General features: G+C 39.9%; 1 protein-coding gene and 1 pseudogene across 1 annotated transcript in view; one reads left to right on the top strand and one right to left on the bottom strand.

The window, feature by feature from the left end:
- RNASEH2B (ribonuclease H2 subunit B) overlaps nucleotides 1–2033 on the top strand; it is a 59950-nt gene extending 57917 nt beyond the window's left edge. The window contains exon 10 of the mRNA XM_016143086.2: nucleotides 1415–2033. Within this exon, the coding sequence (XP_015998572.1) occupies nucleotides 1415–1447 (33 nt within the window). The 3' untranslated portion in view covers nucleotides 1448–2033. The remainder of the gene's footprint in view (nucleotides 1–1414) is intronic.
- A 10718-nt stretch (nucleotides 2034–12751) lies between these two features.
- Nucleotides 12752–12874, bottom strand: LOC118609837 (annotated as a pseudogene).
- Between the last annotated feature and the right edge of the window lie 1555 nt (nucleotides 12875–14429).

Here is a 14429-nt window from a genome sequence, read left to right as displayed (position 1 = left end):
ATGCATCTGGTACTCTAACTCTAGATGGATTATCTCATGTTTCCTTGGAAGAAAGTCTAGAAGGAAATACAACAACATGCTCATACTAGATATTGTGGTTTTCAGGGTACACTGCTTTTTCTTCATTTCCCATACATGACATTACTTTGCGGTGGAAAGAAATCCAAAGAGCACAATTATTGGAAAGTAATAAAGACTGACAAAGTGCTTTGCAATTTTTAAGCACTTTTCACATGAATTTATGTGTTTAATACTTCCAGAAACCATATGACACAGTTGATTTATTTTACAATTTATTTCCCCCATTTCACAGTTCAAAAAGGTAGTCAGTTTATTTGCCTGAGGTCACACAGCTAGTAAAGAGCTGAGCCAGAACTTAAACTCAGGACCTCAGACTCCCAGACTGTGCACCAAGTTCTTTCTCCTCAGAGGCCCTAACTTAGACTTCGACTGCATTCTGGTAAGGCATCCCTTCACCAGATTTGAAAGTCACGTACAGTTGACTTTCTCTCTTCTTAGAGTCGATCGCGCTTGACTAGCGCCTTGGATCACACATTTTCTCCCGACAGCCCTTTCTCTGGGACTAACCCAAAATTTGGAGGTCTCCAGAGTTAATCTTATCAGGCCTCTTCATGGAAGGTGGCAAGTATAAGGCAGAGCCCAGTGGGGGAGGGGAGGCTATGGAAACAGCCGAGCCGGAGGTGGACAGTCCTGGGGAGATGGGTAGTCAGGGAAAGCCTAACCAGGCACATCTTATACACATTATGGCATAGAAATCTGATTTCCATCAACTTTTCTTTTCTGGTAACTCGTATCTCCAGAATAATTTATCTTTGACTTTGTACTCAGTAAGAAACCGGCTTATAGCAATTAATTACACTTGTTCAGTTGTATTCTTCAGATGGGTATTAGGGACTACTACTTCCACCAAGTCTATTTATCTATTTTTTCATATATTGGATCTATGTAAGGCTTCCTACTTTTTTAAAAAAGGATCCACATTAAAAAATAAGAAAACAAAAAAAAGAGAGAGAAAAATGGTTTAAGAATTATTCATGTTAGAACTTCATTTTTGTGTGTTACTTGTATTTTCACTTTTTTCTAAAATGATGGTGTCAATTTCATAAGTTTGGGAAAATCTTAACATTATTTTGTATTTCACTCCCTTTGAACACTGGAAAGAAACTACGCTTCTGTCCCGCCCCGCCTCCAGGAGCCCTAGCATGAGGTCGCCAAGGTTGGCTGTGACCGGAAACCCCTTCCTTCAACTGAGGTCTCTCAGAAGCAAAAGTGCACAGCTGCTGATTCTCAGTAAACGTTGCCTTTCTGTTCTAGAAGGTGCACATGGGGCTTGGGATTTCAGGTGACTGACTCCTCCTCACCAGGATGCAACACGTTTTCCTTTTCTCTCTAGGTGGCAGCACGAAGACAGAAACGGGACAAGTGACGCAGGTCCACCAGGTCCACGCAAGGCTTGGCCGCCTCTCATCTTACTTAGGATTCTGCCAAAGAGCTATGGATTTTTCTTCTGCTCTTTCTAGAAAATCACCGGATGCCAAAAGATGTGTGCTAAAGAACTAACCATGAATGCTGTATTTCTTGGATCAGTTCCACTAGTGTGGTGGGCAGCAGCATACGATCACCACCACCACCACCACCATCGCCCACCCCCCGCCCCGGCCCAAGGCGATTCCCTCAGGAAACTTGAAAGCACCCCAGGGTGTGAACCAGCCCACAGTCTGAGGGGATCAGGCCACATCACCCCTCTGTCCCAGGCCCATCCCTGGAAAGGTGTGGATTTTTACAGTCAAGTGCTTCGGATTTCAAAACATTGGCAAGAGAAGGCTCATGAAATTTGGGCCATTTCTTCAGCCTCACCATGGTGGCCTGTTCTGCTTCCCTGGGTTTAGGCGAGCGTGTTTTAGGTATGTGGTGACCACAGATGTGTGGTGAACACAAAAGTACTCTAAAGCTTTGATGAACCAATTTTCTACCCTTCTAATTCATAACAGGACCTGAACATGTGCATTTTATGATCTGCTTCATTTTTAAAAAGATTTGTCCAGAATGTATATTATTATATATTTTTAGACTGAGGGCATAAGATATGGGAGAAAGTTGGAAGTAGATGCCAAAAAGTAATTTAATGAGGAATTCTGATACATGAATTCATGAATATGTTTTAGGGGGTAACGGGGGGTTTTGTGTACACATGTCCAAGGGTTTGAGCTGGCTTGTCCATTTGACTTATTAGAACAATAGGGTAGAAGCCACTCAGGTGATCTTCCTGCATTCAAACAGGATCGCAAATGCCTTCTTCAGGAAATAATTTGATTTCTGATTCTTTAGCATCATCAAGTAAGTAGAACCTGGTTCTGGAGAGTAATCTGTAATTCTTTTACACACCATTCAGACATAGAAATTTTTGTTAACCTGGAGGGACTTTTAACATTCCCATGCTCCTCTAGTTGACAGATGAATTCTCCTTTCTAAGAACTTAACTCTAGGAAGTCAGTTGTGGATTTCGGGATGTATTACAGGCTTTCCAGAGAGCACTCCACAGAAATTACCTGTTTGAAATCAAAGCCATTTGGATAAGAATCAAGAGCCTGACATATAGTTCAACATACACTTAAAATTTGTTTTTTTCTGTCTTCTCCTTGCACAATTCCAAATACCATCTCTGCAGTTCAGTGTATATTTTTGTCTAAAGGAAATGCCAGCACAGGTTTTCCTGCAGAGTCTGTTGTGTGTCCTTGAGCAAAGTGGTTAGCCTGTCAGGACCACGTCTCAGGGCAGGAGAGCTGGCTAGTGTGATAGCTGGCCCTTATCTCTCCCTCCTCCAGAAAGACTTACCTCTGGGAAATCCCTGTGTGGACCCCATGCTCCCACATGTATAAGATTCCCCCAATTTAAGAAAGGCTTTTGGAATAGTTCTACATCTTCTACAGACTCCGCTTATCAACTATGTCCTTGGCCCCCTCAGCTTCTCTCTCTCTCTCTCTCTCTCTCTCTCTCTCTCTCTCTCTCTCTCTCTCTCTCTCCCCCCCACCATCCCCTGCCCCCCTCCATACCCCTACCCTCATTCCCCCTCATCTCACATTACAATTGTTTCATGATAAATACATGTTACTATTAAAACAAAACCAATAACCATGAAAATACTGTTATAACTATACCATTAGTTCCTTAAATTTTTTTCTCTCAAGATTTTTTTTATTACGTTTTACATCTCAGTAAATTTCTTAGAGGATGTTTTACTGTTCTGTGCTTATTATTAGTAGATGCAAATACTGTAACTAATCAAGTAACTTCTATCCTCGAAACTTTAAAGGTTTCCGATCCCTACTATTGATTCTTCGACTTTCTTTACCCAGTCAGAAATGTGTTTTGCTTTACATTGGGTGTGTTTGACATGAATATGGATGGTGACATTAGTTCTGCTTTCAAGATTTGCTTAGAGATTGTGACAAATACTCTGGGGTATTTTACCACCAGAACTGAGAGGTACTGTTCTGTCCGTAAAACAGGTAAGATGAAAAAACATGAATGAAAGAACAGCAGGAAATGTTTCAAATTTGTCGATACACAGCCTTTGCTGGTTTTTTTTCTAGCAGATGGTAACCAAGTTTTTCAACTTTACAGCAGTAACTGAATCCCCCTGCACCATACACACGCCCAACTCCACATAAAACCTTTGAGTGCTTTCTGTTGCTCTTAGGATGAAGCCCCTAACAGCCCTCCCACCATGACCTCAAGGTTTTGCATGCCATGTGCAGCTCCAAGTCTCCCATCTGTTAACACCAGCCCACCTTTTCAGGCCCTCACTGGCTCTCCACTCACTCCAGCTGACTGCATGGCTTTCAGGTGCGCTGTCTCCTCGCGGATTCTGCAAGCTGCATCCGCAAGTTGCCCCTTGATTCCCTATGCTCTGCTCCTCCTCAGCTCTGATCTTCCCTAGTTCCCCATCCGGGAGCCTGGGGAGTCTCCCCAGAGCACATCTTCCTGTGGGAGCTCTCACAGCACCCTGTGCCTCTCCTTCCTGGCGCTATCACAGAGACATGCTAATGTTCGTAGGTATAATGAATAGACTGCTTCTCTCCCCAGTTACATAGAGCTTCAAGAAGGCAGAGACCACTTCAGCTTACCATTTGTGCAGAAGAGTTAGCATAGCAGGGCTGAGACTGCCATCCCTGTCTGCTTGCAAGGTTGGCCCTTGGTTGCTGTCTGGGAACTTGCCTGGTAAACAGCCACTTACACTGATATGGTCAGAGTGGCCCACTGTGTCTAAACTGTTTACAGATAATGTGGTTTATGCCGAGCACCTTTCCTTCTGGGGTCTGGAAATTTGGAACGTGCTAGGCAGAGGGTCCCTACGAGACCATCCCCAATAAAAACCCTGGCCTGGCCAGAGCCTCTGATGGGCTTCCTGGGCAGAAGCAATCCGTGTGTGTTGCTGTGTTTTTCCTGCTGGGGTGCACCCATGTGACCCCTCACGGGAGGGGGAGAGCGTAAGGAAGCCTGCACAAGATTTCCCCAGACTCCACCAGTGTCTTTCTTTTTCTCTTATGATCCGGCTGTGGGTCCTTACTACACCGACGCAGTAAATCTTAGCTGCAAATAAACTATATGCCAACTTCTGTGATCTCCTTATAGCAAATATTCTAACATGGGAGTGGGCTTGGGGACCCTTAAGGCACCGTTGTATCCCCAGAACCATGCACACTATTTGACATCTAACAAGTGGTTTATTACCAATTTTTTGAAATGAAAATGAAAATGACCTCAGAGGGCTAGAGTTAAATCTATCCTGTGGTAATTCTCAACAGAACTCTACTAGTGGTTACCAGAGGCTAAGGGGTGGGGGAAGAGGGGAGGTAGGGTCAAATGTGTGGTGACAGAAAGAAATCTAACTATGGGAGCTGAACACAGTGTAAGTATGTATATGCCTCGCCATTAAAGTGTACAGCTGAAACTTACTGGATTTTGTAACCGATGCCACTATTAAAAAAATAAATTAATTTTTAAAAAAATTTTAAAAAGAACCCTAAGAAATATTATAATTTATCGACTATATCCTAATGACCCAAATAATGTACATACTTCTGCCACAGGCAGAATAAAAAATGATTCAAGAAATTTAGTAGGTAGGTAGGTCAAAGCTCATCAGAATTTTTTCTCACAACGGTGAATTTCCCGTTTCTGAAGTGGGGGAGAGGCAGGGAGTGATGGGCCAGGAAGTTCACTCTGCCCCACGGCCAGTTTCCCTGACTCTCCTCCCCACCACGTGGTTCCCGTGATAGCCGATTCCATCATGCAGAGTTGACACTCAGTACTGGGAGCAGTGAGTGCTTCTCAGCTTTAGCTACACATTGGGAATCTTCTGGAAGCTTTTTAAAAAAATACTTTTGCCAGAGTCTCAGCCCTCGAGATTCTGATATAATTGGTCTGGGCCCAGGGATTTCAATGTGCAGCCCCTGCTGACACTCCCACCCCAAGTCCCGTCCTCCCTCACCTTCCAATCACGGCCTTTGACAATCTTATTTCACAAGGTCCAGGCTTCTGCTCAAGGCCAATTTATTCTTATTTTTGAAAGACTCGCAGCTAATAGGCAGACACACTAAGAGGAGGAAATGACTCAGGGAGGAAATGGCTCAAGAAGAAGGGAGCACTAGGACAAGCAGGCGGAAGAACTCAAAGACATAAAAATCAGGGCCATTTCAGAGCAGGTCACTCATTAACAGCCTGTAGTGCAGAACAAAGTCATTGGTGAGAATTTTGTTTGGAATGGTGACTGGCAGTCTTCACTACCACTCGGTACGCTTCCCTGCTGCCCTCCCTACCATGCACACCTCACCTTATATGTAAGATGAAGTTCATCAATTTTATTTTGAATATTTGGTAAGAGCTCATTATCAGTGATGAGGATGCATATGTTAGTGACTGTCTTGGGGAAACTCTTCCCTCCAGTAAATTTAAACCCAGCCACTTGCCACCTTTTAACTCTTCTCCAGGGAAGAAAGACTCTGAGGTGCACCAGCTGATAATTGGCAGAACTGTGATCTATCTTTCCCTTGTAGCACCCGGCATGACTCCTCTGGGAATCCAGGAACAGTGGGTAATAAGTTGGGTGAGGTAAGGTTTCAGGTCTTGAAAGCCAGGCCGAGGGAGTTTGGCTTTGAAGTGGATGGAAATGTTTGGTCCTCAAATGGAATAGAAGAGCCATAAAAAAGACCAAATCAGGATTGCCAGATAGAAGAAGGGTGGGTTCCAAGGAGCAGGGGGATCTGAGTTGGAATGATTGGGATTTAGGCAGGTGTGGGCCTGAGGCAAGGCCCAAAGGGGTGAAGGGAATTAATAGCTCCCACACCTACTCTGTGCCCCACCTGCCCTTTCCTCAGAATGAGAAGGGGCAAGATTTCAGGAGGAGGCAGTCTCAGCTCTAAGGGGTTGAGGAATTTTTTTGTGATAAAATTTCACTTTTCCTCTGCCTGGTGCTGTTGCCTAAAGGTGGTAGTGGAAATTTGAAAGTAAGTTATGGTTAGAACCTCTGCTCCAAGGAGACTCCAGAAAGGCTGGCTAAGCAGCCTGCGAGGACTTGGCCTATCCTGGGGCCCCACATGTGGGCAGGCCTGGGCAGTGCGGGAGCGAAGTCAGGAGACTTCCTTTACCCAGGTGCAAAGAAAGGCGTCAGCTTTCAAAGCTGATCATGTCAGCTCTCCATTGGTAACGAGCCAACCAGAGGTAACTAGTCACCAAATGGGCCCTAATCATTTTGCTGCTCATTTATCTTCCCAGTGAAAGCTTTTCAACACAGGCCTTTACCTTTATGAAGAATAAAGACTTGTAACAAGGGTGGTGGAGTTTATGGCTGCAGGAAGCTAGCTCCTAGTTCGCTCTGCTGACAGGTTTATAGGGCCAAGGAAGTTTATAAGGTAAAAAGATTTTTAAGCAAATATATTTTTAGGAAATGAATTGTTTAGCTTTTTTCTTTTAACAAACATGAAGGTTATTTGCATTGATTCACTGGTGAATAATGGGAAATGGTCAAAATACAGTATCTTATTTTTTTAAACATGAATAAAGGCATCTGTGGGTTTTTGTCATTTTTAAGAAATGATCTGGGTGAAAGACACCTTGTTTCTTCAAAGATACCTGTTTGGTCTGTTTTTAAAATGGATGATTTGCCTAAAATTCTCATATTAAAGTTTCAGTAAATGAATACCCTCTTGTTTAGAGTATGGTTTCCAGAACGCTAGCCTGAACAGGCAGAATATTTACTTTAACACAGCCTAATTTGCTCATCAGGAGACTAATAGCAGAGTGGGTCCAGTTATTTTGATTGCCTTGATGATTAGAGACTCAGTCAATATGATGAATATTAAAACACCTAGTTTTTAATTAATTGCCAAGGCAATGAGAAGGAAGGCAGGAACACGAGGGCCATGGGATAGGGGGCCCACGACCCATGACAGCTGCTCCGGGAAGGGATTCTACGCTCCAAAACCAGGAAGGCCAGGACTTCGGTCCTGACCCTGCTATCTTGAGTAAGTTATCTAACCTCTCAGGACTTTGTCTTCCATGACTCATACCTGTCTCTCGGGCATATTAACAGATGTAAAGTTCCCGGCACAGAGCCAGACACAGTAATTTCTCTCTCTGAAAGTTTATTCTCCTCTTTCCACTTTAGGGTCTCATATTTTCCCCCCATCTAAGTATCCTTGAGCCTAAATTCCACCACCAGCAATTTGGAGTTAAACTTTGGGTTTTTCACTCTGCCTTAAAGCTTTAGAGATCCTTTCCATTTACTGGAAAAATGAGATCAAGAGAGAGAAGATGACTTGCCCAAATGATAAACTAAGAAAATACCTTGAACATTTTAAATCCACTTTGAAGCTTTAAAATATCTATATGCTCTGGAAAGTTAATCCCATATTGGTTTCCTTTAAAAGATTTTCAAAGTGAGCTGCTTCGATCCTTTAGACTATTCACAATGAAATATGAAATATTGATGTCCATGTACTTTTTTTATTGCAAGAGGAAGATGAGGCATCTATCTTTTCCCTTCTCCTTGAAGTTGTGGAAAGCAAAAGCAAAATAATAAGATTTTCATTTTTCAGAGAAACAAGAGTACGAACCATGAAGAACAAAATAGATGGGATGCAAAAAGCAGGGAGCGTGTGGATGGAGGAAGAGGAGATATGAGCACATGGTTCAGAGAGCAGATCGAATCAGTAAAATACATTTTTAAACGGGAGAGACAAGGTGAGGAACAAAATCTAAGTCTCATGTTTACTACAGAGGGAACAATGTACATATATGGAAAGCAAAAATCTCCTGAACCAAATTTAGTTGTGAAAAGTAGAGGTAATAACGTTAAAAAAAATATCAAACATTTATAGTAACGCCCCATCTGCAAGCATCAGAAAAGAAAATAAAAGGTGAGCTTAGAAAAACCCCGTAGCTGCCTATCATTATTGGCTGGGGAAAAATAGATGTGAAACTCATACACAAAACCCCGCTTCATAAAGAAGAGTCCTACTAGGCTGGGATGTGGCCCTGCCAATATTGGTTGAAGAAAAACTTACTTGCCTCAAAGGTGAAACATCAAAAAGAACCAACTCAAGTTATTTCAAAGATTCAAGAAATAAAACAAGAAAAATATCAGGAAAAGTGAATGGCAGATACAGTGTTGCCAAAGAACAGATGAAAATAGCAAAAAGTATTTCACTGTAAATGTAAACTATTTAATGAAGCAGTTATCTCTCTGAAGCCTAGGCCCAAAACAAAGACACAGGAGCCCATTGGCCATGACAGCAAGATGAAAGATGACAGGTGAGCTGCTAAGATTCAGGGTAGAAATGGGAGAAAAAAGAAACCATCAAAAAATAAGGATAGCTTGAAAGGGAAAAGAGACAATAATAAAAACACAGTAAGGTGCTTAGAGGATCAAAATGAGAAAACCAGACGAAATGGATATGGGTATAGGAAAGACTCTTTAAACAGGACACAAAAATGAGCATAATATTGATAGACGAACCTAGTAATAACGGTGCAATTAAAAAGAAACAAACTTACTTTAAAAATACTGATGCAAAAATATAGAACAAAATATTAGAAAAAAGAGTCAAGCAACTTATTAAAAGAATAATATAATGTGACAATATGGGATTTATTCAATGAAAAGATGGTTCAATTTTAGGAAGTCTTTATATGGATTCACCATATTAACAATCAGAGAAAAATATGTATCTCTTTAGACACGAAAAAAATGCTTAGTAAAATGCAACTTTCATTATTGGTCTTTTAAAAATTCAGTGAAATAGTAACAGATGTGTACATCCCTAACATAAACCAAATTGAAAGTTTACATTTAAAGAAATGCCAATAACATTTCTACTAAAGTCAGAAATAAGACAAATATTATAAACAGAAAAGAGAGAAATTAGACATAAAAATTGAAAAGAGGTAAAATTATCATTATTTGCAAATTATATATTTGTATATTTGGATAACCCAAGAGGATCACCTGAAAAAGATTATGAAAATAAGAATTCAGTAAGGTGGCTTAATATAATATCAATATATACTTTTCAAAAGCTTTCGTACATTTAAACAACTTGTTAGAAGACATAAATGAAGAAAAGGCCTTTTTACACTTAACAATAACAGGAAAAAGGTTAACTAACCAAGGATGAGCCTAAGAAATGTTCCAGATCTATATGAGAAAAACTTTAAATTGATCCTGAAAGACAAAAAAGAAGTCTTAAAATAAATGCAAAACCATGCTATATTCTTGGATGAAAGGAGTGAATATATAAAGATGTTGAATCTCCCTATATTAAATCTCTTTGTATGTAATTCCAGTTAATACACTACTAGGATATTCTTGTAATTCAACAAGTTGATTCAAAAGTGTACATGAGAAAAAAATTAGATTATTCAGAAGAATTATTTAAAACAAGAATAAGGCATAAACTAGCCCTCTCACATATTAAAACACATTTTTAACTTACAAAAAATTAGGAGTGTGATATTGAATGAATAAACAAATAAGGAGTCAGTAGAAATACTATAGCTAGACCCATAAGCATACCAAAATATAGCATTTGAAATCAGCAAAAATATGGATTAATTCAATAAATGATTTAAAGACAAGTAGCCATTTAGAAAAATATAATTAGATGCATCCATCAGGACAGATTCCAAGTGGATCAAAGATTAAATGTTAAAAGACAAAGATAATAGAGGAAATATGGGAGTCTTAAAAATGGCATTCTTCATGACAAAAATCAACATAAGCAAAGTCTTCATTGCCATATTTGGTGTGTGATCAAATGTGGCTAAAACAGCTGTGGATTGGCCCAGCATCTCTGTGCATTATCTCTCTACATGGTAGCTTGGCCTTCCTCACAGCATGATGGTTTCAGGGGAGTCAGACTTTCCCCCAGTCATCTCCCTCCACCCCTGCCAGGGAGAGTGTCCCAAGTGGCAGGAGATGGAAAACAGCCAGCCTCTTCACACCTGACCTACTGACATAGCATCACTCTCAATGTACTCTGTTGGTCAAACAAATCACTGAGGCCTGCACATATTCAAGGAGAGGGAACTAGAATTACCTCTCAATGGAAAGAAGAGCAAAAAATTGGGGGCCATCTTTAATGTGCCATATAAAACATGCAGCTACAAAAAAACAACGAAGATGGTCTCTGTATGCTGACACAGAAAAACAGCAGATTATACTGTTAAGTGGGAAAAAAAAATAGACGCAGAACAATATAAACAGTATCTTTTGTGTAAGACAGGCAGGAGTAGGGAATAAAAACACCTATATGTGTTTGCTTCTATTTTCATAATGAAAATGTAAACAAGAAATCAAAAATGACTATCAGTAATGAGAATGATTGGTGGATAGGGTTAGAGGTAGGAGAAAGATATCTTAATGCATGCCTTTTTATGGTATTTTAGCTTTTAAAATGAATTGAAAGAGAAAATACTTACTTGGATCTTAAAGAAATCCCAATGCTCAACCTTGCTCATTTCCTCAGGGTGCTGGAGCATTTGGGAAAGTAATACTGGATCTTATTTTTACGGTCCCATCAGTTTCCAAGGACCCTTCATTTTACCACCACTATAATAAAAATCAACCCTTTTGGATATATGTTTAGTTAGAGCTAACAGCCCCCACTGGTGATATTGCCTACAAATTAATTGTCATATTTGTGCAGGCCTGAGGGTACGGAGTGAGGGGTTATTTTCCTTCATTTTCAAACTCAAACTACCATTTAAAATGCAGTTTTAAATTATTGAAATTGTCAAAGATTAGCCAGTGACATGCTGGCTCATGAGAGCTAGTTGTTACATATTCAGGAGCTTTGCAAGCCATTTGTTAAACCATTCAGAGCTTAAAATCAACCATGGTGGCTGATTGCAATATATAAACAAATAAACTAATTTCAGGTTGCAACGAATGTCATGAATGAAAAACACAAGGAAGTGTGAGAGAAGGAACTGGAGGGGGTGCTCACTTATACCCGGTGATAAGCAATGTGGCATACAAAAAATATATTGGCTTTATCAATGAGACCAGATATCCCTTTTTATTTCTATAAGAAACCATACAGACATGGATTGTATAAGGATTTTTCTTAAATAGTTAAAATTTATTGCATAGTTAACATGTGTAAGGCACTACATGCTTTGCGAGCATTATCGCAGTAACCATCATAAGAACATTGTAAGCACGATGATCATTTCCATCCTACAGAAAGGAAATTGAGAGTCCAAGGTGAAAAGTGACTTGCTCAAGCCAATGAGCTGCAGGGCCGGGCTCCAAATCCTGTGGCTTGGCTCCAGTGCCCACTCATTTAAACATCATGCTGGAAACCCATTACATATTATTTGGAAAACTCAGAAACACATGTAGAAGAAAAATAAAATTACCCATAATTCTAGCTCCTAAAGATGACCATTATTAACATTTTGATCTAAATCAGTGGCTTTCAATTGTTTCTCTTGTGGCTTAGTTGGAAAAGATTTTCTCAAGAGCATGAAGGGTGAAATCAGAAAAACACCACCTGTGTTTTTTTATGGTCTTCCTGCTGTCTCATCTAACAAGTGGCCTGGCTAACGGTGATATGCGCATATAGTCTCATACCTGAGACTCCAGTTAATATTCAAATGCACACACACAGACACACAATTTTTTGGAAGAGCTGGGTCAAAGTCGATTCTGATTTTTCCAATCACAAGATTATTATAATAACATTTTCAAATAAATGTGTTGAAAAAGAGAAGAAAATGGCAACATTTCCTCTTTGATCAGTGGATTTTTAAATGTTTTTTTATGATAAAATAAATTAATGGCCCTAAGGATTTTGAATGGTTTTCTAAATATTTTTTTTTATACTTGAGAAGCTAAAATAACAACTGAGCGTGTGTGTGTTTGTGTGTGTGTGCGTGTGTGTGTGTGTTTCAGATACTCATTAATCACAGGCAAATTAGCAGGCGCCTGAGGTTTAGCTTAAAAATTATCTCTGCAAATTCAGGCATCTCGAACTATCAAAATGGCACTTCCTGAATCTGGGAAAGTGTTAGATATTTCTCTATAAATTGATTTATTTTTTTTTTGGTCAGATTCTTTTTTTCTCTATTTTTTAAATTTTATTTTTTAGGCGAGGCAACTCTTGGTTGACCTCACAGATTGCAAGGACCTTGTCAACCTGCAATCTCTTATTTTTTTTACTTTTTACACCTACAGCACCTGGTCTTCCTAGGTGGTCTCCCATCCAAGTACTAACTAGGCCTGACCCCGCTTAGCTTCTGAGATCAGAAGGGAGCGGGCTTCTTCATTCAGGGTGGCGTGGCTGTAGACTAAGATTCTTAATTTAAAATATTTTTTGTCATTATCTGCTAATAACATCAAGGACATAACTGATTGAATGACATTAGCCATGACATATTTTGAGGTTAACCTCTATTTTAGTTCTTGATTTAAAATTTTTTAAATTTCTGAGTTTTAACTATTTTTTTTTTCCATTTTCTTCGCTCTGATGTTCTTCTCTTAGGTCATTAGCCCTTGGTCTCTGTTGAGCAGGGCTCCGCTCCATCGGTGGGTGATTCAATATCACCGGCCCTGCAGACAGGAGGATGCTCCTATTGCTTTGCTGAGCTCTGGAGTGATCCATTCTTGAGTGATTTGTGCCTTTGGTCTCTTTTGTGATCATCACTTGTGTTTTCAACCCTTTTTAATTAATATCTTGAATGAAGAGTATATTTTAATATTTATTTCTACAATGCAAGCTTAGTATTCTAATATTTTCAAATGGATGTTACTAGAGATAAAAAACTCAAACTAATTTTTCCATAAGCAAAAATTTAATTCTTTCCTGACATAAAACAAAGCTGATAGTCTAAAAGTTTTTGAATCTCCTTAAATGTTTTTCCACCCTTGGTGAGATAAAACAAGTTATGACCGGAGGGTGCTGTGTGTGCAACCGAAGTTTATTAGTCAGTAGCAAATTAGTAGACATTCTGTCTCTTGAAACCTCTGGTTTTATTTGATTAATGTACTCTCAGTACAAGGGGGCCTCGTGGACTTTCAAATGGCACTCCATCTGTGAAAACATTAAAAATTCCTATGTAAACCTATTTTATTTATTTTGTCCTATGCTTGGTTTAAAAACACTTTTTCTGAGAGATGAAATGTCTTCCCTTTCTTCTTGGTTCTAATAGGCATCAGCTTTCGTGGAGTCCAAGGCAGCTGCATAGTAGGGAATTTCGGGAACTTGGAAAGTCCAAAGGCATGGACCAAAGCCTGCTGAGTTTTCTGTTCTGTAACCGAAGAAAGAAATGGCCAGGGTTTAGGGGCTCCCTACCTTTTGGTAATGTGAGCTAATATAAACCCAGTTTTGGACACATTGCGTGTTGAATCTTACTGCACATTTCAGGCTCTAACCCTTTGTTTAAACAGCTGGCTATTTTAGGAAAAAACTTAAGTTTAAATTTTTATTTAGGTCTCCTGTTTAGTTTACTCAAACTATATGTGTGCTTTATTATAAAGGGTGAATGAACAAGTATGTATCTGTCTTCCTATTATCCGTTGAAACATTAGGGTGCAACCCAGCAGTCGAGAGCTAAGACCAGAGTCAGGCAAAGCTAGATCTGAAACCCAGTTTTTCCATTTACCTCTGGTGCCAGTGTCCCTGTCTATAAAACGTGGGTAATAATAGTACCTGCCTCACACTCACAAAACTCGAGCACTTGGCCAGCACTTGGAGCATTACAAGTACTCAGCCAATAGCTGTGATACTGTTGCTTTATTTCCCTGCACAAGCACCTATTTACCTAACACTGAATGTTAACAGGAAGCTGCTCTGTTAGGGGAACATCAGGCTGTTATCAGCCATTCTTCTCTTTAAGCTCACTGG

This window comes from Rousettus aegyptiacus, unplaced genomic scaffold (assembly GCF_014176215.1).
Source record: "Rousettus aegyptiacus isolate mRouAeg1 unplaced genomic scaffold, mRouAeg1.p scaffold_m13_p_11, whole genome shotgun sequence".
Classification (NCBI taxonomy): domain Eukaryota; kingdom Metazoa; phylum Chordata; class Mammalia; order Chiroptera; family Pteropodidae; genus Rousettus; species Rousettus aegyptiacus.
Note: the sequence above shows the minus strand (reverse complement) of the source record. Positions and strands in the feature narration are given on the sequence as shown.